The following is a 26,468-nucleotide window of genomic DNA, read 5'->3' as shown; positions in this document are numbered from 1 at the left end:
TGTGTAAAAACCCACTCATCCAGTAGCTTACAGATAAGAGTTACCAAAACAATCCTCAGATATTCCTTCCACTACAAAAATTATTGACAAACACAGTCACACGTGTATTGAACCACTGCATACAGACTGCAGAGTATTTTACTCCTCCCCCAAATCCTTTTAAGATCTGTTAAGAGACCAAATTTCCATCTTTCTGCAAAAAAAAAAAAAAAAAAAAAGCCGCCGAGCTGACCTCAGGCAGTGCCTACCCACTCCCGGGCCAAGCTTTTCACATGTCACTCCTCCTCAGCACGCCTGTCTTGGTAACAAACCGTACTCTGTTCACCTGTCAGTCAATCCCTACGTGTTTCAGCCTTAGCACAAAGCTCGTTTTTTCCTTCAGACCTTCCTGTCAGTGAGGGTCAGAGACCATCAGTGCTGCAAAAGACTTCGAGAAGCCATTTGGTCACACCCCCTCGATTTTATAGACTGGGAGGTAATCCAGAGGGCAACACAAGGTCACACAGGAAACCAGCAGCAGAGCCAGAACTACAATTCAGATCTCCTGGGACTCTTCTCCGTTACATGACCCTCCTTTCCTTAATTCATCTATTATTTGAACCTAACATGATTTTTTACTGCCTTTCAGGGGTTCCACAGCACTGAATTTCAAACATCATTTTTCAGAAGTCTACCTCATTTACTCCCACAGTCATCAAGGATTAGGTTTAAATGCTCAAAGATCCTACACACTTGTGTATTTCTCAACAACCACTAATAAAAAAAAAAACACCAAGAAACCAGTTCTTTAGTGTTTTAACACAGGCTTACAAAGTCTTAATTTACAAATGTAAGCATACAACTAGGCTTTATCAAAGAGCAATGTGTTTATTTCACTTAAATTCTTAAAAATATTTTTTTGCCAGTTGTCACAATGTCCTAATGTAAAAAAGTGTCTTTGAAAAGAAAAGCATGAAAAAACAGACCCAAAATGTTAAGATTTTATTTACAAAGCTTCTTTGTTGTACAGAAAGTAAAAATGCTGTTACAATCTTGGTGTAACTGGTAGCCACGGACAGTTGACTCACCAATCACAGCTATCCACGCTACAGCAAGTCTTACACAAAAACCTAACAAACGCTTACAATTTTGTTGGGGTGAAGTCCCCAAGCTTGGTGGTGGATTTCCAAGAGGGACTAAATGGAGAAAGGTGGAATGTCACAGGAACTATTCTTTGGCTCTTTGGGTGGGTGGGTGTCCTGGGGTTTGTATCACAGCTACCTTTTTTTTTTTTTCCTTTAAAAAAAAAAAAAAAAGCTACCAAATCCATGTCAGCAGTCCAACCAGTACTGAACAGTTCTTTTTTTTGCAGGTTATTGGGGTCTTATTAATCATCTTCTCCTTCATCATCTGTTTCTCTCTTCCTCTTTTCACCTTTCCCGCTTTCTTCCTCTTCTGTATGAGAAAAAAATTCACTTTGAGACATTTGGAAAGGCATATGTATAGTGTGCCTAACTGCTGCAAATGGAAGCAACAACAATGAATTTAATGGTTAGCAGATGAGCTCCTTAAGCCTATTTTCTCACTAGTAAAATGGGGCCAACGGCATTGACTCCATAGGGTTATTCTGAGGACTAAGTGAACCAGTGCAAAGTACTTAGCCTAGAATATGGCAAGACTCAAACTGTAGTTCATATTCACTTTTAAGTGATTTCTTAGACTCCAGGTATTTGAGACACAGAGACTTTCATATTGTTCTGTCTTTTCAACTAGTAAACTCATGATTACTTTTATGAAGTTAACTAAATCTGCACTGTGTTTTAAAAATCTCCCTGGAGGCAGAGACCAGGCACTGATCACTGCTATATCCAAAGTAAATTTAGTTCTGAAACAGGCACAGAGCGAAGATGCTGCTGGAAAAGTATAAACTCACAGAAAGCACAGCAAACAATCCAGCGCTCTGAAACTTACACAACTGTTAAAATCTACTTTTTAACAAACAAGGGTTTCTTTGGTTTTAATTGTGGTGGGGAAAGGAAAACTGGAACGGTGCTATTTATCTATCCTGCAAAGATTACACTCCAATTATTCTGAACATAGGCATCTCATGCCTAACAGTAACACAAATGATGGGGTCTAAAAACACAACATGCGGGGAGTGAGGCCAGGGCCTCCTTCCCTCACACAGGCATTACACATCCCCCTGCTGTAGAGCAGGGGATGAGCCACACACACACACACAAACAGGCCTTTTATCCGTGCCTCTGAAGACCACTAGGGCCAAAGGTATTTTATTTTCTTCTCCATGATTTCAAATTCTGTATTAATGAACACTTCCCTTGATCTTTAACTGAGGGGGACCAAAGTGCATGCCTTAACCCACCTTCATCTTCATCTTCGTCTTCATCCTCATCTTCATCATCTTCATCAACTTCTCCATCATGTCCAAATTCTTCTTCCTAAAAATGTTAAACAGCATACCATTATTAGATTAATTCTGCCCAGCTAAGAAGTACAAAGAAAAATAAGAATTGTAAATAAACTTAACAGTTCATTCAAGGAGAAAACTGTAATGTTACTTTTATCTATTTAAGATACTGAGAGCTGCTGGTTTTTCTTTAATGGGCTTAATTAAAAATTTTCTTTAAAAACTGCTTTTCAGAAGTATTTGCCAGATGTTTCATTAGTATACAACTTACAATGGATAACTCCAGAATTAATTTTAAAACCTTCAACTTCAAAGCAGGTTTGGACAGAGATTTCTTTTCTTCTCCAGTTGCGGTGCACTGGGTTTCTCACCGAGTGGCTTCTCTTGTGGGGCACGAGCTCCAGAGCCTGTAGGCTTCAGTAGTTATGGCGCAGAGGCTTAGTTGCTCCCAGGTATATGGGATCTTCCCAGACCAGGAACTGAACCCATGTTCTCTGCATTGGCAGGTGGATTCTTAACCACTGGACCACCAGGGAAGTCCCTGGACAAATATTTCTATATCCAACCCCCCACCCCACCTTTTTAAATAAAATGCTTCGTTCAGAAACTTAATTTCATTAGCTACCTACAAGATTATACAAATGCTCAGTCTTATATTTGTACTATAAAAGAACTTTTTTTTTTTTTTTTAATGACATCTAATTTTCTTGGCCTGTTTTTACAAATCCCCATTAGGATTAAAGTCACTCCTTTCTCCTATCCTTCTATGGTTAGAAGGATAGCTATGGCTTCTTCTTCAGCTCCTCAGAGATTCTATTATTACTACGTGTCCCATAAATTAGACCCCCTTCTCTGCTCCTTCAGAGTATGACCACATTTTTACTCAACTTTGCATCCTCAACTGTTTATCACAGAAGGTACGTAATGTACTTATTTCATTAAGCTGGATATACAAGAAATTTAGACTTGGTAAAGATACCTTTCATTTCAATACAACAAAAGGAAGGACATCTCATCAGTTCTCAATGTTCCCAGCTTTCTCACCCTAACGAATGAATACTCAACTTGTTACTGCCTCCCAAAGTTAAAGGGTCAAAACATACTCTGCAGAGCCAAGCACTGTCTAGTTTAGCATTCATAAGCATTCCATTTAGTATTAATACTTACTAAAAGGGGGACAAAAGCTAAATTAGTCAGACCACTATTAGTCTATTTACAAGTATACTAATTTCTTCAGAAGACTTTTCTTTTTCAAACAATCCACACTTTAATTACAAGAGGGAAGCAGGGCAGCCAGGAGGTGCACTGACCTCCCCACTGACTTCATCTTCATCCTCCTCCCCTTCTACATCTTCATCTTCATCGTCATCCTCTTCATCATCAAACTCTTCTTCCTCACCATCTTCATCCTCCTCCTTATCCTCATCTTCTCCTTCTGAAAACAGTCCAAAAGGAACACATCAAACACCCTGTGTGTCTCATAAGGTATACCTACTGAGGTGGCAGGGAGCTTCGGGTTGGCCCATGGACAAATGCTGGGCCACACCGATATCAGGGAAAAAACCATGAACCACAGTCACCTCCCTTCCTCAAAAGCTGCTAAGGCTCAGTTCTTCTGACCTGAGATAAATAAAATCCAGAGGCCAGGAGTCCTATGTACATTATAATACTTACTGATGAAATGATACAGTGTCTAGAATTTGCTTCAAAATAAGAAAGGGGAGAAGTGGGTAGGAGTGCATGTGTATAAAATAAGATCAGGTATGAGCCAATCACAGCTGAAACTCAGTAATGGGAACCTAATAGTTTTACTGTTATTTCTACCTTTGTCTATGTCTCAAATTCTCCATAGTATAAAGTCACAAAACCCCCAAACAACCAAAATACCCTCACCAACCTCCTTCTCTGGCGTTAACCCGTTTCACCACAAACCAGCTGTGCAAATCAGGAACCTGGAGAACACCCGTAACAACTCCACGACGGGGACAGTGGTGGTGGCCAGGCACCTGTGTCCTGTATCTTTACCGCATTTGGTGCAGGCCCCTAGTCAAGCAGTTCTTACCTCTCCAGGTCCTGGAGCTCACTGTGCTTTCTCCTGCCTCTTCCCTTTCCTTCCTCTATGACTAACACTGGCTCAGCCTTCAAGTCTCAGTTAAACATCACCTCCTCAGGCCAGACCCACAATCTCAGCTCATATGCTCACACACAAGTACCTGGGTCCTTCTCCATTACCACACATTTGCTCACTTATGATTATTTATTTAGTTACGATTACTTAACATTTCTCTTCTTAGTAGACAGTAAGCTCCAAGGGGACAGGAACCATGTTTATTTTTTCTTAAAACTATTTCCTACAGCCTGGCATGCAGGAAACTCTCAAATACTCACCTGACTGATCCTGCTCTTAAGAACTGCCTTTTACTCGTCAGGTTTCTGCACACAAGTGGCTGCTCTACCCATTTAAGGTGAACTTAAATAGATAACCAGACTGATTTGTAAGAGAAACGGACAGCCAGCAGTGAAGGGACTAAGTGAAATGAACATCTGGAACAAGATGAAGCATCCTATTCAGCATCCTATTCACTTTACCATCTAACATCCCATTCTTTGTGCCTTGTCTCAAATCTGCTGCAAAACAAAACTGTAAAATGTTTCCAGAATACTACGCTACTGATTGTAACCAAGGTTCCTGATGGTGTTCTTCACTTTTCTTGATTATTTCTGCCTTATAAACTTCTATCTTTAAAGAGATATCAAAAATAATATTTCAAATATAGTAATACTGCAAATTCCAGCAACATGAGGAATTCTAGGAAAGTAAATTTTCTTCATGCTGACTGATGTGATAACTAATAGCTCTGCTTCCTCTAAGCCTCTCAGGTGAAAAACCTTTATCCTAAGAGTGACTCTTACTAAATAAGTCACTGTGTAAGGAAAGCACAAGCTAAGCAGGATTAGTTTGGGTAGAAAATATATTAAGATTCTTAAAGGTAACAGGATGAAAAAACCTTGATCAAATGTCTAAAGTAAAAAGTATATTCTAATTCCATGTTATAGCCAGAGATTATTTCCTTTATTAAAGAGAAAATGGAATTCAACATACAGTGCTTTCAAATCATTACCTTTTAAAACTCATATATCAATGGAGAAGGCGATGGCACCCCACTCCAGTACTCTTGCCTGGGAAATTCCATGGATGGAGGAGCCTGGTAGGCTGCAGTCCATGGGGTCGCTAAGAGTCGGACACGACTGAGCGACTTCACTTTCACTTTTCACTTTCATGCATTGGAGAAGGAAATGGCCAACCCACTCCAGTGTTCTTGCCTGGAGGATCCCAGGGACCGGGGAGCTTGGTGGGCTGCCGTCTTATGGGGTCGCACAGAGTCGGACACGACTGAGGCGACTTAGCAGCAGCAGCAGCCATATATCAAAAGTAGCAAAGATATTTATATTTGAATGTAAAAATCATGTACCAAATACCCACTAAGTGCAAGGGCCTGTGAATAAAGAGATAAGAAGATAATCATAGCAAAGTCAGAACAGACAAGAATGGCAGAGTAACAAGTGCTATGAGAAAGGTAAGCGAGGGAATGCTCGGGCACACACAGGAACTCCAGCATCACAAAATGGTTCCCGGAAGTGCTGACAAAGGTGAGATGGTAAGGATAAATAGGCAGTAGTCAAGAAAGGGGAACTGCTAGGAGAAAGGCAAGAGACTTGAGGCAATGGTCCTTTTAGTAAACCATAAACGACTTCAATGGGTCGGAGCACAGTTTATGAACTCTAGGCTCCAAATTCAAAACTAATTAGCTAATAAACCATTGTCTATTTTGAATCATTTGAAGACTTCAAGGTCCTGGTAGTTTAGTCACTAAGTCATGTCCAACTCTTGCAATACCATGGACTGTAGCCTGCCAGGCTCCTCTGTCCATGGGATACTCCAGGCAAGAATACTGGAGTGGGTTGCCATTTCCTTCTCCAGGGGATCTTCCCGACCCAGAGATCAAACCTGGATCTCCTGCATTGCAGGCAGATTCAACGTCCTAAGAACCCCAAATTTAACAGAAGGCCTACGTGCATGGATTATTTTTCTTGACAGCAAGAGCATTCAGTGCCCACTCACCTTCATCATCCTCTTCTTCATCCACACCATCCACCTCGGCATCTGAATCTGGGGCTTCACGATCCTCTCGGTCATAGCCATCCAGATAGGTCAGCTGGGGCAGGAGCTTGAAGACACTCTCTCGGTAGTCATTCAGGTTAGTAACCTCACAGTTAAACAGATCCAGGCTCTTCAGACATTCCAACTTTTTCTGAAGAAAAGGATCAAGAAACATACCTCCTAAACCAAAGGAACATAAGCAACAAAAACCATCTCCTAAAATGGTAAAATTCTAGGCTCTGAATTCAATAAGCTACTACCTATTCAGCCTTGTACATAGGAAAACATCTCAAGTCCATCGCAATCTTTATGACTGGTCACTAGATTTTTAACTAGTCTTTCCCTTCTACCTCTATCCTCTCAGAGAACTGTTTCCTTTTGGCACTATGAATGAATAATCTTAAGAAATATGAATTTTAAATATTAAAGGTGGATCTTTTTACAGTATGAGACAAATCAGAGACTTGAGTAATCAAATGACCAATAAGACCATGCTGGGTTATCAAGCAATCAGTGCTTTTGGGGTGGTAGGAAAATAGGGGAAACATTTTTTTCAGTCATATCAATTCAGTCAGCATCAAGGTCCTTGACATTTCTACTTAGGGACACAGATGCGAAACACTTGAGAATGGAACAAAGTAAAGTACAAGGTGTGGGGATATAAGTATTTTCTGGAAGACAGGAGTCAATGCAAGCTGGGGTAAAACAAGGGGAACTCAGGGTTGAAACTTCAAAAGTAAAAGAGACTTTACACTCTTTTCTTCTTTTTTAGTTTTGGGGGCAAAGACTGATGCTATTACCAGACCTTCCTGATACAAAATTCTTCTGATTTTACCATACCTTAAAGTTTTGTTGCAATACTTCATTTGTTTGAAACCTGTTTCATTATCTAAAATAGTTAAGATCTAAAAACTTGGCCCAAGAAGTTTTCTGAGCAGCCAAACTGATAGGAAAATATCTGTGTATTCTACTCAGATCATTTATTACCTCAGTGTACTAGTATTTCAATACCAGGTCTATTAAGTTTTGATTAAGGGTGAATTAAGAGATCGGGAGGGCAGAGGTAGTATTACAGGCAAGTAAGCAGATAGCAACAGAAAGTGACAACAGACCCTCCCAGGGAGGAAACGAGGGAGCAAATGATAAAGAGTGAACACAAAATGTAAACGGCTATGTGGCTCGGTGCCTTTTAAAATAGGGAGTGGGGGTGGGGAACACGGATATATGGATTCATAAACTTAACTTTTCAATGGTTCTGAGTCAATACAAAAAGGTTGGCATTCTCTAAATATTACTAAGAGGATCTTTTTATGAAGTAAGTTGCAAAAAAATAAATGCTGTTTAAAGACTGATGCTTTACAGGGAAATCTACTTCAACGTTCACAGGCACCTGGGAAGATACAGAAATGAAACAAAACTCTGTCTTCAGGACTTGAAGTATCTGGGTAATTGCTGGGAGTTACAAAATGACTTAAAAATCTTTGCTCTAAAGCTGACCTTGGCAAATGACAGTTGGCTGACCCACTCTGGCCTGCTTCTTGTGTTTGTAAACTAAGTTTTACTGGAACACAGCCATGCTCACTTGTTTATGTATTACGTATGGCTTCTTTTGTGCTACAATGGCAAAGTGGAGAAGCTGTGACACTATATGGCCTACAAAGCCTAGAAGATCTACTACCTGGTCCTGTAGAGGCAAGGGTTGCTGACCCCTGCACCCACAAACCTTCATATTCCTTATCAAAAAGGTTCCCACACTGGCTTTATTCTCACTGAACAGCCCTTGGGAACACAGAGCCAGGCAGGGAACACGGAACCGGGTTATTATAGCAACAGGAAAATGTATTCCTCAAAACACCAATGTGCAGTTATCCAAGAGTTTGTGGATCCAATACTGTGCTTATTAAGTTAGTACCTAAAGTCTTAAGAAAGCTGTCCCCAGTCCTGATTGTAGGGAGAATGACTTTTGTCATGTAGCTTTCAGAATAGGACAGCCCAACCCCGAGAAGTCCAGGTATGACTTCTTGCCAAAGAGGAAAAAAATGCTGAAAATACCACACCAGGTAACTGGGGAAACTTTTCTCTTCACAAATATGTTGACACTATACCCCTTAAGATAGAACCATGAGTAAATCTGGTAGCTTTCCCACAGAGGCTCAGTATAAAATTCTTCGCTCAAAGGAACGAGCCATTTATTGGTCAACATTATTTCCTAGGAATGGATGTGCAAAAATACATACAACTCCTGATCATGCTCAACAGTGCTCCAAGCCCGTTTTCTAACTCTTTTGACTAGCCTAGTACACAGGGCCTCCAAGGCTTTCCAGTTTCTGAAACTCTGAATCTATAACATTTTTTGCTACTTCTTCAGAACGGAACCATTATGAATAACTTGGACGTGCCGAACAGTATGCTAGAAAATGAAGTGAAAGCAAATAAACAACAAACCCCAAATAACTGGAGTACTCTAGAACTTTAAAGCGCTAAAACTGTGCTTTAAGACCCCAAATACACTACACACAGATTATTCAGGATCCCAATGTAATATGTAAATACTGCTTAAAAAAAAAAAAAAAAAATCACAACTCTACCATTTCAGAAATTTGGCCTAAAACTAATAGGCTAGCCATAATAAACAGTAAACATTTTATTAACAATAATTTTGCTTGCCTTCTTAGAATTTAGAAGGGCTTTGGGGGATGGTTTGGATGGCCCAGGTCTCTTAAAAAAGGTGTCCAAGGAAGTTTGAATTGATGCCTTCTTTGTCTCTCGATTAATGTCCCTGTAGTAAGCAGAGGCATTCACAATCATTGCATTGACTGTAAGAACTGGGCTCAACGTAGACGGTGTTCAAAATGCATGTGGTTGATGAGGATGAGATGGTGTTTTCCCCACTGAAGAATACTTTCAGAAGTTAAAATGGACCCAACACTTCCCCCCTTCACCTCCTCCTACAGTTTTATTTATCCTAAAGTTATAACTTCAGGAGACCCACCTAGCACCCCCAGGAATTGGAACAGCAAGTTCAGGAGAATAGCAGGAGCTCTGCCTTCCCCAGACAGTCCTGGGTGTGCGGTGCCATGGCTTTGTCACTGGCAGGCCAAGTATGTGACTCTGGACAAGGGATTCAGCTTCCCCTAAGCCTCAGCTTCCTCATGTGTAAAATGAGGGCCATGTTATTTCAATCCATTTTGTAGAAATGTTGAAGATTATTCATGGATAACATACATAAAGCATCCACTACCGTGTATGGCACACAGTACATCTTCCAACAACGGTAAATATTATATAATGATTATTTCTCATATTTCACTGTTTCAGGGGATTAAGACTTTCACTGCCAAAGGGTCCCACTATATAAATCACTTATCAGGTCAGGAACACTCGTGCAAACAATCCCTACGCAACGTTTGTTTCTGCTCTGCCTCTGAATGCTAGGACACTGACAAAAGCTTCTGATGAAACATCAAAGATGACTAAGGTTGCCATGAGAATTAGGCAATGGCCAGTGATCTAGCATGGAAAGGTATGGCCTGGTACTCTGTTCTAGACACAAGGGGTTCCTGTGCTTACAGTTACTGTGAATTGACAGGGCTGTCATTGAACACACAACAAAGGCTTAGTATAGCCCATGGAACCGAAGGGAGACCATCAGAGCTTATTTAGTACTGGAACTCCCAGGTCTTTTGGGGTATGGAGTAAATTTATACGTTAAAAAGAGAACAGGTTCCAAGGGCAGTAGAAAGAATGGCCTTGGACTTGAATTCCTGCTCACCATTTATTCTAAAGCTGCTGTGTAATTAAACTCAGTCTCCTCATTTCTAAAATGACATCCTCTCTTCTCTGCATTACATGAGGATACAATGGGCAAATGTTAACATCTCTCAATAAGGAAAACTGCAATAAAAGTCTGTTTATACACAAGAAATGTTGACTTGGAGGAAAACAACAGTGAAAAAGGAGGAAGGCCAGGTGTCTGAGTGTACCTAATAGAAAAAAAGGGGCAAAACATGGAGTAAAGGTGAGCAACAGGCTCCCAACATTTATGAGAAATGAGCTAAATGCACTCCACTTAACGAAACATAAAAACAAGGGTCTTGGTAAACAGTGATTAAATTTACACTGGAATACAGCCTCAATTACTTATTAGGAGAGAAAAAAACTATTAGTTCCAGCAGGAAATCTTCATTAAAGGAAGTCATAATTTAACTCTTATCTTCCCTTGAAATATCAATATTCTATGCAAATGATAAGAAGTTCAAGTATTTTAATATATTGTCATGTCAGAAAAGATAAGAGACAGCAGAAGGATGCCTTTTCCTCTTGAGTTCTGCTCTGCTGGATCCTGAAAGACAGCTCCTATCTCCTGACTAGCCCCTCTCCCAATTAATGTCTGCAAGTTAAGTCCAATGGAAATACTGACTTTATGTAAAACAGAAAAAAGGAAAGCTGCCACAGGCTTCCTTGGGTGATATGAAAAAAGTCAGTTTCATCAGTCTCATTAAAATTGAATTCTACGTCTGTGAACAGAATGTCATGTTTAGGGGAAAAAGTCAAGTTAACAATCTCGAAATCATAGGAATTTCCAGGTGGCATCAAAAGAAGAGAGTCTGTGGGGCTATCCCACCCATCATTAACTGGGAAGAAAACAGAACTAGTGAGAAAGGAAGGAGCCCAAGTATCTGAGAGTACCTATAACAGGGGGGGAAAAAGGGGGGGGGCAAAATTCATGGAACAAAGGAGAGCAACAGGCCCCCAACGTTGCTTCATAAGCTCTTTTCTGGTCACTACAACTTCCACTTAACTAGACCCCCATCAGCACAGCTTCCCAACTTACAAAGTAAGTACATTACCTTATTTTATTCTCAGAACTCCTAAGTGAGATAAGTAAGGCAGGGATCACTATCCTTCCTGTTTCATAAGGGAGGAAACTGAGGCCCAGAGAGAAGAAGCAACTTGCCCAAGGTCACACAACAAAGTCTATAACCCAACTGGCACTTAAATGTAACTTTCCATAGTTAATCCCAGCATGTAAGAGGAGGAGAATTTGGGGGTTCCCATGCAAAGAGTGAGCCAGCTGGAGCTCAAAATTGTGAATCAGAAGACCTAAAACTCACTGGAGCTGCCTTTGGCCTGTTCCATCAAATCAGATGCCCAACCCAATATAGATAGCCGTTTCTATAAAAGTATAGAATAGCCTGGCCAGTCTGGGGAAAATTTTTTAAGATAAATGTTTAAGGCTATAGTCAGTATATGACATTTAAAAAGAACAAAAAAGAAAAGACTTCCCCTTTGAAGTTAGCGGCCACCATAAACAGGGAGGGAGAGCAAACTCACAGGAACATGTGTAACTAAAGGTTCTGATCTTTTACTCTAGACTCCTTTTATACAAAGTATTATTAAAAAACCACCACCTTCTCAGTTATTATTTCCAGTTATTTCCCTCACAATAAAGAAATATGAAAATGAAAATGACCAAATAAGTCCTGGTTTCCAAATTCTCAATTACTTACCAAAGGTTCCAGGGTGCTGATATCTTTCAGTTTATTTCCACTTAAGTTTAGATGTGTAAGATTTGGAAGTTTTTCTGCTAACATATCCAGACCTCCACAGATTCTATTATCACTGAGCTCAAGCTGTTAAGAGAAAATGCACACAGCACACAAACACACAGAGAAACAGGTATCATTAAAGTGTTAGAAATAACAAATACAGCTCTCACACACTTACCAATGACCTCTTTTTTATTAGGGCATGTATGTTCATTTTGTTTGATTAAACCCAAATTATAGATCCTAGGAACACTTCAGGGAAGGAGAGATGTGTAAGGATGAGAGAGTTGCATTTTCTTAATCAGCTGCCAATTTTAACAGTTTGGCCCCTAACATCAGTGAATACATTTTCTAACCTAAGAAGTGGGTCAAAACAAATTAGAATTCTTTGAGAAGCTGCCATACGCTATATGGGCCAGGAAAGCTAAGTGCATTCTAAGCAGCTATTCTGTGTCAAGCAAAATTTGTGATGCCCACTTGAAACCTAATCTGTTTCTGCTCAGTGCTGACTTGCCATGGGGTTCTACATCTGGAAGCCACCAGAGAATGCTGCCCTGAAGGCTACAGGAATGGTACAAGTCCTTAAAGAAGTTCCATGACTTCAAGCAAGGGAATGGGGCAATAGCTTCAGGGCTGGGGAAACCAGTTCCCCAGAGGACACTTCTTACACGAATCTATCACTAGCCTTTACAAGAATTCTAATTTCTTTGCTGCAGGTCAAGTTGAGTGGTAAGTGGTATGCCAATGAAGGAATGAGCCTTCACCAAGGAATATTACAGTGAAAGGAATTGGAGCCTGAAAAAGTAAAGACCGTTGAGAGCATCTAATTCAAACTCTTTATTTCGCAGATGAGAGAACTGAGGCCAGACAGCTGGTTTCAATTCTACTTTAACTGCCAGCAACAACAATGGTAACTGTATCTAATCCTGACATAGTACTTAAGTGTTAAGTACCCAAGTATTTACGGCATTGCTCGAAGAACTAGAAATCCATGAACTCATTTGATCTCACAATCACCCTATGGGTAAGTAGAATTATTACCCCCATTTACAGATGAGGAAAATGAACCAAGAATAGACTATGCAACATGCCCAAGATCACACAGCTGTTACAGTGGTGAGCCTATGATTTGCACAGGGAGCCTAGCTTCAGTGCTCCTCCCTATGCTAGGCACCTAGAACAGAATAAAAGTTTATGTAATCTAGTCTGACATGCAATGAAATGAAGTACACGATGCAGAGCAGAACTCTTAAAAATTTAAATATTCACCGAAAGAAAGAGTTTAAAAGACAAGAAGCCTGTTTAGGTGTTTTTAAGCATTTCAGAAGAGAAAAATACAACATTTCAATACATTTTTTCCCCCTTCTCATGGGCAGTCCAGTAAAATACCTAAAATTTCTCTTGGTTGGTTACAATATCGACATATATAATATTCACAACCTTTCAACATGAGTATCTTAGGGAGGAGAGATAACAAGGCAATCTGCCAAAACATTCAGTGGCATATTTATTTTGAAATGAAATCAATGTGTAATTTAGGAAACGCGTGACATTTCTTTCAGAACCTGCTTCTTGTGACTTTCTGAATAAGTATGACAGTACAGAGACCACAGTAATTCAGGAAAATGTACCAGGGTGCTAGGAAAGCAGAAGAGAACACAAAACACACAGTAGGGACCTGCCAGTATCAAGTTTATGTAGATACAGGCTAAAATGCCATCAGTTACGGAGTTTCCAATGTCATGATAACCTACATAATCAAAAATGGATTACACCTGAACCTCTAAAGTAGATACCTAACAGAAAAAAGAAAAGAAATTTACAAATTTAAATATAACAGAATTCTTTTTAATAGCAGAGTTGCCCTGAAACTCATGAGGACTGCCTGAGCATTTAGAACACATAGCGCTTCTGGATTTTAATTCATGTATTTAACCAAAAAACAAGTCCCTCTCAAGATTCAAGCAAGCAAATAGGAACAGCCTACCTATCTGTTGCCTAAATTTCATTTCAGTTTTCTATGTGTATCTTTCTTAGATGAAGCTTCAACTTAAACTCCCTAATAAAGAGATTAGGTAAACAGTGGAGAATTCTGCAACACTGCCAAGACCACACACATTTTTATATGTAATGGAAAAGGCAGTGGGTTAGCAAATAAGAGCTATGGTTCTAGTTTTGGCTCTAGTACTAAACCACTTCTGTGGGTGGCTTTAGGCAAATTACTGTACCTGTCTGGGTCTACTGCTGGGTATGTGCCTATAAACAAGGCTAGAAGATCTTAAGTTTCTTTCAGTTCTGGCAGAGGCTTTGTGACAGGTTAACGTGCCAAGACACAAAAAACATTTTTCTTGAGAATTTTTTTTTTCTTGGTGCGTGGCAGGGATGGGTGTGTGTGTCTGTTTGGGGGGGGGGGTGGACAGTGTTAGAGAGGATAGCGATTGGTTTATAATTAGACCAATAAAGCCCTAACAATGGACCATTAACTAGCCAAGGGAAATACAGCAGTTTTGTTTAAATGAATTCTCAGTCAGTCACAACACATTTTAAACTCCCTAGTCATTAAGAATTACATAATGGATTTGAAATATCATAGGCTACAAATCTGAAAGGTCTATACTTAAATCCTCCCTTAATCAACATTAAACATGAAAAGCAGGAGGAACCCATGATTCCTAAACCAGAGCATACTAAGAACAAAATGTAGCTACATTACAGCAACAAATCCTTAACAATTATTGAGTACTAAATTATTCATCATAACTATTTATTGAGCATCCAACATGTATTATTTCCAAACATCATAGCAATTCCGCAAGATCAGGTGGTATCACCAGTTTACGGGTGAGGAAACTGAGTCTTAGAGAGATTACATAACCTGAGAAAGATTCACCCATGAGGGAAATGACAGAGCTGGATGGAACGCTGAGTTCCAGATCTGCCCAGTTACAAAGGCCATGTGCTCTCTGCTACACTAAATGCTTCCTTACAGATAGAATTGTTTGTTTTTCCCTTCCCCAGAATGGTTCTCTTCTATTGTTCAAAGAAAAACCACTTACCTTTTTCAATTTAGGTAGTTTGGGAAGATTTGAAACTGAAATCAAGCCTACATTTATTAAACTGAGGAACTCTAAGTTCACAAATTCAGCTGTTAAGCCCTCAATTTTTCCATCATTTGATTTGCAGTTGTCCAGGACAAGTTCTCGAACCTGTAGGTGACAAAGCAGGGAAGAAAAGCTTTCAGAAACATACAGAAAACAAAGAACAATGCAAAACCTCCAACCATAAATACCCAACAAATCACTCACATATAGGGGCAGCCTCTACTTAGACCCAGATCATAGTTATAAATAATGAAAAAAATGATTAAGCCTTTAATAACAATATTCTAATAGATATCAAGGGTGAAATGTCACACCATGGTTACAAATAAAGATTTTAACTCTACTTTCCAGACAGAAACTACAGCTCTTAAGATGTTAAGTGAAGACACAATACCCCCTACCCCTTAGTCCTTTTCCCAAGTCTGTTCCAAGAGGCGCTTTAACTACAAGTGCAGGAGAAGATACCTACCCCTCTTCTAGGCCCATCCCACCCATAAACTCCTCTAGGCCACAAGGCCCAGGAGACTGACACAAGAGAAGAAAACTTCACTTTTCCAGCAAGGTCACTAAGAGATTGTGGCTACAGGTTTCTGGACTAACACACTTCTACCTCTGGTCTCATTAATCCTTACTAAGATTATCTTGACACTAGGAAAAGACCAAGATGCAAGAGCTCTTAATTCAAAACCAAGATCATTTTGTTTTATATGTAAAAAAGCTATTTCTAGGGAAGAGAACAGTTGGCTATTATATTCCTTTTTCAGGCCACAAAATCTCCTCGTTTAGAGTTCCTGAAATTCAGAATTCAAACCCATCCAAGAGTATCACATGTGAAAATTCTGAATACTGATGATTTAATAAAGTCTACTGTGTAAATATCTACCATGCTAATCTCTATTGCCATTCTTGCTCTGTGGTTGACTGACACTTCCCAGTTTTAAACACGTTTTGATAAATTTACACGGATGCAAATAAGTTTTAACTGCCAAAGGCATTCTTGCAGTAAACCTAACACATTTAATGGCATTAATGAGTAATCAAACATGTATGAGATGCTGATAGCTCTAAAATGAAAATAGGAGTTAGTATCTTTATCCTCCCATATAAAATCCAAAGATATTACTCTAGTAATTGCTAACATTTATGGAGAATTAACTCATTACTCTTTTTACCACCATACCGCCCTCCCCCCCCCAATTACAGAGAAGGAAACAGATTTAAGAGTCAGGGATACCCACACCACCACAACTTCTCACTCGCTACTACTCTACTTCCTCTTCAGAAGTCTTGCTCTCAGGATGCACACAGGCCCATTATATCTTTTTGTTTCTTTCTTCCCTTCCTTCCACTTTTCTCTTTATGGACAGTCTTCCGTCTTCTGATAAAAATTAGCCTATCTGAAAACTTAAGGTAAACTGAGGAGAGCTAGGCACCAGAGACAGATGCTTAGGGTCAATTTCTTTCTTTCTTTTTTTTTTTTTTTAGGGTCAATTTCTAGCCCTGCCATTTACAACCTCTGTGACCTTAGGCAAGTCACTTAACCTATCCGTGCCTCAGTTTCCTCAAGGTGAAGTAGAACTGTTGTAGAAAGTAGTGCTTTAGCCACAGTGAAAGCTGAGAAAATAACCTCTGGGAAAAGGTGTAGGAGAATGACAAGGACCTTTGTGGTTTACTTTATTCCTGTCTGTACTAAATCTTCTACAAACATGTCTCTCTTTTGCATTAAAAAAAGGAAAACCAACAAATCATTAAAAAAAAAAAAAAAGTCAACTGTAACTACCCACCAACCTAAGCAATATACTGCAATATAACTAAATATTTCCACTTGATTTGGGGGTTTTCTATGACTATATCTGACAGAGAATCCAAAAATGTTATACAGAATGACACCAATATGCCAAAAGCCAAATAAGGAGGAATTTAGATGGCCATTTTGCCTCCCAGCTCATGGGTGAAATCACCTCTTGGACATTTTTCTCAACTGGTAAAATTCCGCTTTAATTAGAGTCAAAGAGAACAAGTCTGCTGAAGCAAACAGCAGAATAGGAATCAAGAAAAAGAAACTGGTAGGGAAAAAAAGATGTTAAAGTGGTCCAAATCTGCAAACCAAACTGCTGGGTCTGAAAGAAGATGGAGAGGAATTAAGGTTCTGGTTTAAAGAAATGGGAACTATGCAACTGGATGGAAATAGGAAGGAACAGCTTTGGGCGCGGGAAGGGGAGCAGGTATGTAATGAATACTACAAAGGATATCAAGTTTAAGGTTCTCATGAAAAGTCCAGGTCAAAGTATCCCCAAGGACTTGGACAGGATAATTTGGAGTTCAAGGTTTAAGTTCTGTATTTGGAAGTCATCAGAGCAGAGACTAGTGGAAGGATGGAATTCCTACGAAGAGAACCAAGGATGGAATCCTGGGGATCCTGCAAAGGAAACTTGAGAAGAATGAGTAGTAGTAGTACCCAAATGTGAAGCATTACTTTCAAAAATGTAGAAAGGCTTGTAAAATAAGGCATAAGAAGCTACAGGGGCAAGGGGGAGGGTTAAAAAAATTAGATAATTTGTCCATCAAGGAGAGACATCTCCAGGAGACACTGGGGGGATGAATACATAAAATGTTTTCATTTATGTAACCTGTCACACATTCACTTTCTTATATTCTTCTCAGGGAGAGTAAAAGTGACTGTCCTGGGAACTTTTCCATAATCTTATCTAACACTTTTACAATGAGATTATTGATCTATTAAAAAAAATTAAGGTTAAAAAGAGTCAGTGCTAGATTTTAAATTTCATCAAGCATCACGATGGCAGGGTCATGCCTATTTTAGTTACCATTATATTCTGGGAGTTGGTGATGGACAGGGAGGCCTGGCGTGCTGCGGTTCATGGAATCGCAAAGAGTCAGACACAACTGAGCAACTGAACTGGATAGTCCAATGTGAGAAAGAGCATTTACAACAGTCAAACACAGAAAAACTGGCATAGGAACTTGTGTCAGGATTGTAGAGGACTGAGGAAAGGATGAAACAGGAAACCTGGATATAGAAAGAAACTACTTTCTGATGATAGGCATAATCACATGCAAAGCATGTTGCTATTTGTCACTTAATATTTTGGGTTTTTTTTTCAGTCTTTGTATATTTTAAATACAGTAACATGGAACAGTATTACTTAACAACTATACTTTTTAATGTCTAAAGAAATTAAAAGGTATGATGTAAAATAAATTACAATACTCCCTAATGAACATGTTACCCAACTTTCCCTATTATAAATAATGTCATGCTATCTTTTTATGTGAAATTTCTTTTGTAATAAGGATTATCTCCTCACAATCTATTGCTAGGTGAAAAAACAAACATCAGAATCTTTTGAGTTACAAGTTCTTTATCTTAAAATGACAATCAACCTCTCTCAAGCTTTTTGTTACCTTTTGTGATATATGGAAATTCTAGGTATATGCATATAGTTACCTTTTTCTTGAGCATATTGGTTTTACCCTGAGGAAAAAACCAAATACCGCAAAAGAAATAATGACAAAAAAGCAGACAAGTCATAAAAAGGTAATCAGTAAACAAACTCATTTGTTTACAACAAATCATAAAAGATACGTATTAAAAATGAGATGTCATTCTACTCTCTCGAGGAGGGAGAAGAGATAGGATAAGAAAAGGAGCTGGTAAGTTTACAAGTGGGGAGTGAGAAGTCAGGGAATACATATCTGAGACCTTTAATTTTCTCCATGAGTAGGAGGAAACAATTTATTGGGGTGAGTACAGGGAAGGGCTGTATGGCTCAGCAGTGAAGTCATGTCCCTGAACTTTTCCAGCAAGGCTAAGGATGTAGTAAAGAAATGTGTTAACCCCAGAACAAAGTACAGAGTCACAGCAAGAAGATGAGCCACAAAAAAGCACACAGCAGAGTGGAAATTACTGCAGAAAGCAGAGACCAAAGGAGGGTTCACTTAGGGCTGTGCCCGAGGATGACAGGCCTGGAAAGCCTGCCATAAGCACCCTTCTAGCCAGCCTAAAGTTCTAAACAGGACTTTGGGGAAAAGGTGTCTGTTCTCAGGCATTATGTCAGCAGCATATGAGATTAACTAGGCCTTCCCTCTCCCTGAAGTCCTTCCTGAGTGTGACAGGATCCAGAATACCTTACAAGGGAGGGTGTACAGGATGGGGGACATATGTCGTCACTGCCTCCTGATACAGACCGAGAATAAATGGGAGGTTCGAATCAAGGGAAAACACCCCTAGTTTTCCTCCTTATGTCCCAAACCCTCCCAGGAGGGAATGTTGGCAGGCAATTGTACATCTGTGTGTACCACTTACCACTATTTGATCCAAGGCACAGTTACTTGGTCTTCTGCTTGAAGATACATGACAACTTTGGGGGCCAAGTTCACTCTTCCTCATCCCTTATTTTCCAACTAAATTAGTTCTTTTTCCTCAAACATGAATTTAAGATAAACACTTAAGAACTAAAAACAAAAATCCAAACTATTTCCTATGCAACTTTTTAGTTTTCTGTAGCTATCAGCAAAGCTGATACTCTAGTTTTCCCATGAAAAATTTGAAATACATGGTAGACAAATTACAGAGATTGGGGCTAGGAGCCACAGAGGAGATCAAGGAATTTTCCTTTCATCTTGTCCACTTGGTCTCATTTCCTATTTCCCTGGCTGGTGGTGGTTTAGTCGATAAGTTGTGTCTGACTCTTGGGAGCCCATGGACTGTAACCCTCCAGGCTCCTCTGTCCATGGGATTTCCCAAGCAAGAATACTGGAATGGGTTGCCGATTCCTTCTCCAGGGGATCTTCCTGACCAAGGGATCAAACCCGCATCTCCTGCACTGCAGGCTGGTTCTTTACTGAACAAGCTAACTAGCTACTCTTGGAGTGACCTTCCCCAATTATCAGTTACAACAGTTATAAGAGGGGAAAAAGACAATATGGAGAATTGAAGATCATTAAGTTATCAATTATTTTAGTTAGAAAATAAATGGTTATTATAGTGAGTGAAATAATCCAAACACATGGAAAGTAACTCTTGCCATCCTTGACAATTCCCATCTTTCTGAGTTAACCAACCTTCAGACCTTCCACCCTGCTACTATTTTAAAAGAATGTCTGCTAAATGACAACAGAACATTAGTAGTACTGAAATGTGTTTAAGTGGCAAAACTGCCTGTATGAAGGAAAGAAACACTCATCCTACTGGTGGGGAGGTAAAAAAGAGAACCATTCTAAAAAGCAATTTGGCAGAGATTCACATTACAAAATGTTTGTTACAATACTAATTAAAACAGCAAAAAACTTTCTAACCACCTAATGAGGATGGTTAAATTATGATCTATGCAGACATAAAATGCAAGACAGATGTTTACTATACTTTAACAAGGTGTTATATTCATTAATAGCAAGATCCAAGTTCGGAAAAAACTTTTCCTGTGGACTATACCAGAATATCTTGGTGGTAGAATGGGTGTTTGTGAGATTCCTGTTTGTTTTTTTTTTTTTTAAGTTTTTTAAATCTATATCTATTTTTTTTAGCTTATCTGTATCTAATTTTTCATTCACTGAAGCTGTAAACTAAAGAATACAAGAAATATATATCCTATTTAATACAAGAAAAAGAACCCAATTGGCTGCCATGCAGCAAATCTGAATAAGCCCTTGAGTTTAAAATCATGACACAATAAATGCCAAAAGTTGGGGGAAAGGTTTTTCCTGTGTTATAGATTTTTTTTTCCTTCTTTAAAAGGCCACTGCCATGTGGCATGCAGGATCTTAGTTCCCTGACCAGGGTTCAAACCCATGCTCCCTGCATTGGAAGCATGGAGTATTAACCACTGGACCATCATCAGGGAAGTCCCCTCACATTATGTATTTTAAAAAAAATTTTTGTCAGTATCTTGGGACTAAGGAAAAATTATGCTTATTTGTGGAATATGAAATGTCTCAGTTTAGCATACAGGCCACCACACAGACTGTAAACCACGGTAATTGCATGACTTTCTAACTTTGAAGAGACTGGAACATCAAGGACAGATGTCCCTAGATTCATTGTTAATGAGGTGCTCGTAACAGTGGCATGTCTGGCATAATAGGAAAATGACAGCCTCACATAAAGACATTTTTTCCTCCTATTCTGGAATATATCTAAATTCCAGATCCAGATCCAGACTGTATCAGTATCTCATTACTGCACGTGTCTCTTTCCACATCTGACAGTACCATCAATTTCTGTGGTGTACCTGGTATGTTCTAGTGCTAAACAATTTGCTCTCAATGAAACAACTGACAACACCAATATTTTGTATAAAATAATTCTTACCCTTTGCCTGTATTTTAAAATAGTGATCACTATTCTTTTTGAAGATTACTTTATAATGCCATTTTAAGCCATTTTTCCACTATGAGAACAAACTTCTGATATAAAGAGGTGTTTTGGACTCAGAAAAAACTTAATTATGTACTTCTTTATGAGTCACTCCCTTAGGTAAATAGCACACCTGTTAGTAACAGGTGAAATGGAACCTATTCTCTTGGTCTGTCTTATGTATTTTAAAGAACACAAGAAGATAAAGTGTTACCAGGGCCTTCTTCAAACTTCCAAATAAAAAAATAAAAACAGGATTCATGTTGATGTATGGCAAAACCAATACAATATTGTAATTAGCCTCCAATTAAAATAAAAAATAAATAAAAATAAAAACAAGCCGTACTCACAGAAAAAAAAAGCTCATCTGATCTTCAAACAAAAACACTGAAGATCAAACTCCACTTACCCTCCTCAGTCTTTTATCTCACTCGATGACATCAAGGTCAACCAAGGAATATACTGTTGTGCATTTAAAAGCCTCTTGTCTTATACCAATAGGTTTACAAGAGACAGGATTCTTCCTCTTTCCCAGATGAAAAGTCTACAGGATCCCAGAGGTCAAGCCCACTCTAACAGCTGGCTCCACAACACATGGAGCCCCCGTGACTAGCTGACTTAGAATCATTTTGTAACTTCTCACTTACCTTAATGATGATGCTTTTGTGCAAAACATTTTTAAATTTAAAAAATTTAAAAACCTAAAGGTTTTTAAAAAACCTAAGCCTTACTCAGTCTCCCTTAAGTCCCTAGGGGGAGCCATTCTTACCCCACAATCCTGGTTAGCTCCCAAGACACTCCCCCAAGGCCCCTAACTTGCACAATGCAACAGGCCCCACCCGGTTCTGAGGCTTCAGGAGGGAAGGGGCTGCTCTCTGCCTCGTTCACACTGCTTTTCCTGGCCCTGCCATACTGTTGGCACACAAGTATTTATTTAATAAAACCAGTGGATTACAGTAGGAGAGTTAAGTGCAATAAAGTAGCCAATAGTCACTTGTGGCTTTAGTACCTGATATGTGAACAGTGCAACTGACAGACTAACCTTTTAAGTTAAATAGCCACACGACTTTAGGCTGTTTTTGACAAAAGGGCAAGGCTTAAGTTTATTTCTTGAGAAATTAACACGTGCACATGTATATATTTTAAAAAACAGTAGTTATTTCAAATTCAAAAAAATCCATATACAACCAGCCCAGTTGTGTTTCCCAGAAGGAACAACGGTGCTCTTAGCTGAGTATTTTAATAGTGCTTTATGCACATTTGAAGAATTCAAATGTTACATTCTAAGGCACTGTGAAGATTCTTGTGTATTTTCTTTTGGAAAATTTGGCTAAATCAAATACCTCCATATTCTACTGACTTGGAACTACGCAGTAATAATTCAAACGTCTTAAATCAACAACGCCTCAAAATGAGATCACAACTCTGCAAGTTTACGGTGTGAAGAAGCTTAACAGTTCAGGATACTAGCACGTGGCCGAAACAAAATGTCTGACTGATGGACGGAAGGGACGACCGCGGTCAAACCTCAACCTTAAAACTCGGAGGACCGAATCGAGACGCTCACCCCTCGAGGTCCTCCAGGGACGAGTGGGGAGGCCACGAGGTGCCACAACCCCGCACTTCATTTGTAGGGACCTCAGAGATTCAAAACCTCGTGCGCACAAGGGAAGGCCGGGTTGACAAATTTCCACAAGTGGGCAACTTGTTACCCACAACTCTCTGGTTGCACGAAGCGAGCCCATCGCCAGCCTGGGCGAAGATGGAAGGACTCCCCTTGGGCTGCCCCGGGGACAGAGGACGCCACTCACCCGAAAAGGGGGTTTGGCAGAGGTGCGGCCCCCCGGCGAGGGCCGCAGGAAGCTGCTCTAGTTCGCGAGGAAGACCAGGGGAAAAGAAGGACGGTTCTTAAAAGGCCCACCCGCCGCGGCAGGCGAGTGCTGGCCTCGGTCGACAGCCTGTAGCACGTGCGGAGGCAGAGGCCTCCCGGCCTGAGAGCCCAGCCCAAACCCGTCAGTACCCCACTAGACGCCCGACTCGGGCGGAGGCGGCTGCCTGGCGTTGCCCTTTTAAGAAGGGGGGAGGGGACGGCAGTGCGCCCAAGAGATGAGTCGGCGGCCGCCGGAGCGCGCAGCTCCCGCCAGAACGAGCCGAGCCCTGGCGAGGCGGGCGCCAAACAAGCCGCAAACTCGGCCCGGCGAGCGGCGGCCCACAGCCACCGCCGGGACAGACGAGCGGGGCCTGGCAGGCCGAGCCAGCATGTTGGCTCACGCGGCGGAGGGAGACGAGTGCTAGCCAACATGGCGCTGTGTCGGCTTGTGGCGCGCCCGGGCTGACGCGAGGAGCCGCCGCCCGCCCACACCGAGGGGCCAGCCTCCCGGGCAGGGGCCCCCGGACTCCGCCGCCGCGACGCGGGGGGAGGGAGAAGCCGTCTACGCCACAACGGCCGGCCCGGCCGAGCGACGCCCGCCTTGGGAGGCCGGGACTGGGGAAGGCCGGGGGGCGAAAGGGGAGCGAAAGAAATGGAGGAGAAAGTTTTATTTTTAGGCTTGAAAAATGGCGGGAACCGCGTCCTTTTTTCAAACTTAGCCCGGGGAGGGGCGGCGGTTGCGCCACCTACGCCGCCCGGAATCGCCCCTCCCCCGCTCCGCGCGCGCCCAGCCGCGCCCGCTCTAGCCCCCTGGCGCCCGAGGGGGCTTCCCGTCCCCCTTAGAGGCGAAGAACCCCCTACTCGCCCTTCGGCCCCTGCCCGAGTCCGGCCGGGGCCAACCGCGAGGCCTGGCCTAAGGAGACCCTCCCTCGCCCCCCACCCCACCCCGAGCCCCTTCCCCCGCCGGCCTGGGGCGCGCGGAGCCCAACATGGCCCGCAGCGGGCCCGGCTCCGGCTAGCCGCGCGGCTCCTCCGCAGGCCCGACCTCCGCCCGGCCGCGCATCCCGGGAGGCTGCAAACATGGCTCCCAGCATTACACAATCCCCTCCTCCCTCCCTCGCTGCCGGCCACACGCACACGCGCTCCTCAGGGAAAGGACCCCGGCGGGCGAGGAGCTCAAAGTTTGCTTTCCCCTACCCCACTGCCTTCCCCGGACGGCCGCGGGCACCCGCGGGCGCCAAAGAGTTAATCCCCGCGCGCTCGCTCCCCCCTCATCGCCCGCCCGCCTTCCCCGTCCGAGCCCGCGAGCTGCGCTCTTCCCCGCGCCGGGGCCGGCAAACCCGCGGTCCGGGCCCCGCAGGTGGCCACCATTACATGCAAGTCATCGGGGGGAGAGGGCGCCCGAAGGGGGTCTGCTTACAGCTGCCGGGGTCCGGTTCCTCAGCTCCAGGTGGATCCTCCTCTTCATGTCCATGTTTCTCTCTCTTCCCCCCTCTTCAAACTTAACTTTCCGCGGCGGGGGCGGAGGGGGGAGAGGCGTCCCAGCCTGCGCAGCGAGGGCCGTCGGAAGGGGTCTGCTCGAGGCAGAGGCCGACGGCGCGGTCCTGAGTGGCGGGCGGCGTGCGGGCAGGCGAGCGGAGCCCCCGGAGCCAAGTTACTCGCGGGAGCGGAGAGAAACCATGGAGGGAAAAGGGGGCTGGAGCGCAGCTCTGGTCTCACTACCGCCGCCCCCGGCCGCGGCCCCGCACTGCGCTTAAACCGGCGACGCGGCGCCGGTGGCTGCTCGGCTCGACTCGGCCCCGCGCGGCGCCGCTCGGCTCGGCAGCCGCTGTGCACCAAGGACGGGGCGGGGAAGAGGCGCGGCGGGAGGGGCGGAGGCTGGGGGTGGGAGAGGGAGAAAGGCGCAGCCCCGGGGACTGGAGCGACTTACTCCCGCCCTCCGATCGTACGTGGGGTGGCTGATGTAAGACCCGCCTGGGGGCTTCCCCGCCTGCCGCTGCGTTGAGACCGTGGGGTCCCTCCTCCACGCGTCCGGAGGCAGGTCTCCACCCCCTCGCTTGGACGTCTGCTGGGAGGGCTGGGGGGAGTAAATTACTGCCCGTCTTCGGGGGTCCCTAAGACCAAATTCTTCCTCGAAGACTCGACCAGGCCAGCCCGACACCCGCGAAGGCGGGAAAGGTGTAGAGACCGTGGGACAAGGGCTTTCGGGTTCTCCTTCCGCGCCTCCGCACCGTGTGGGGCCAGCAGGCCGACCCCCGCGTCTCTTTGGGCGGATGGGTCTGAAAGTGCTGCGAAGACCCCAGTCGGCGACAGGAGCGCTGCGGTCCGGTGTTGTACCGCGTGGCACCGGGCGGAGTCGACCTTCGCGGCCGGCGGAGAGCGGGTAGCCCGGGCCGCTTGCCCAAGCCACAGAGGAGCAGAGAGTCCCCCAGTCCTGGAGGATCTCCCTGGGTTTTCTAACATTTAAATATAGGCTAACGAAGGCAGCAATTAGCATTTCTAATGGAGCCTCGGAGTTACAGAGTTTCCCCGAATACTTTTATCTTTAAGGGCACCCCTGTGAGGTGTGTGAATTCTTGATGGGCTCCATTTCGGAGAAGCTTGGCAGGTAGCCTTTGTAATGGGCTGCCTCCAAGAGCTCCCTGAGAGACAGGGTTAGAGCCCTAGGCCGGCTTTGCAGACCTCCAGGAAGTAATGTAAGGTTACATTCCGCTTAAAATAAGTAAACACGTCATTTGTCAGATCAGATACCATCTTAATTCTAGTATAGACGAGGGCCTCCAAGATTGAGAACAACTTATGAATAGAGAAAAGCATAATTCTATGCGTTAACCTCAGTTTTTCTTAATGTTAAGAAAGACTGCACTCTTCCTTTTAACCTAAATTCATTTAGTGGCAAACAAAACTATCAATTTTTAAAACATCAGATGCATTAAAATGCCAAAACAAAAAAAATTTTAGAAGGATTATGGAAAACAAACAAAATTTCCAGTATGTTGTTTC

At 42.5% G+C, this 26,468-nt stretch overlaps 1 protein-coding gene across 4 annotated transcripts; it reads right to left on the bottom strand.

Moving 5' to 3' along the window:
* Positions 1–966: 966 nt before the first annotated feature.
* On the bottom strand, positions 967–25,416 carry ANP32B (acidic nuclear phosphoprotein 32 family member B). 4 transcript variants are annotated; one of them, XM_061425769.1, is made up of 7 exons: positions 24,886–25,416; positions 15,175–15,324; positions 12,080–12,202; positions 6,531–6,720; positions 3,718–3,842; positions 2,363–2,438; positions 967–1,434 (listed from the first exon to the last, which is right to left on the bottom strand). In XM_061425769.1, the coding sequence occupies exons 1-7, from the start codon at positions 24,937–24,939 to the stop codon at positions 1,367–1,369; spliced, it is 786 nt and encodes a 261-aa protein (XP_061281753.1). In that variant the 5' UTR covers positions 24,940–25,416; the 3' UTR covers positions 967–1,366. The 4 variants fall into 4 exon arrangements, with proteins under 4 accessions (XP_061281753.1, XP_061281751.1, XP_061281750.1 ...); XM_061425767.1 differs by having other exon boundaries at positions 967–1,497; positions 24,886–25,290; XM_061425766.1 differs by lacking the exon at positions 24,886–25,416 and adding an exon at positions 19,547–19,645 and having other exon boundaries at positions 967–1,497.
* Between the last annotated feature and the right edge of the window lie 1,052 nt (positions 25,417–26,468).

Source organism: Bos javanicus, chromosome 8 (assembly GCF_032452875.1).
Source record: "Bos javanicus breed banteng chromosome 8, ARS-OSU_banteng_1.0, whole genome shotgun sequence".
NCBI classification, from domain to species: Eukaryota; Metazoa; Chordata; class Mammalia; order Artiodactyla; family Bovidae; genus Bos; species Bos javanicus.
This window is presented reverse-complemented; position numbering and strand designations above follow the sequence as displayed.

Excerpts from the sequence above, each read along its gene's own strand:
- ANP32B (XM_061425766.1), bottom strand. The coding sequence starts at position 19,630 with ATGAGGAAGAGTGAACTTGGCCCCCAAAGTTGTCATGTATCTTCAAGC. Across the intron at positions 15,325-19,546 it reads GTGCCTTGGATCAAATAGTG|GTTCGAGAACTTGTCCTGGA; the intron begins GTAAGTGGTACA and ends TGTCACCTACAG. Across the intron at positions 1,498-2,362 it reads AGACGAAGATGAAGATGAAG|CAGTTAGGCACACTATACAT; the intron begins GTGGGTTAAGGC and ends TTCCATTTGCAG.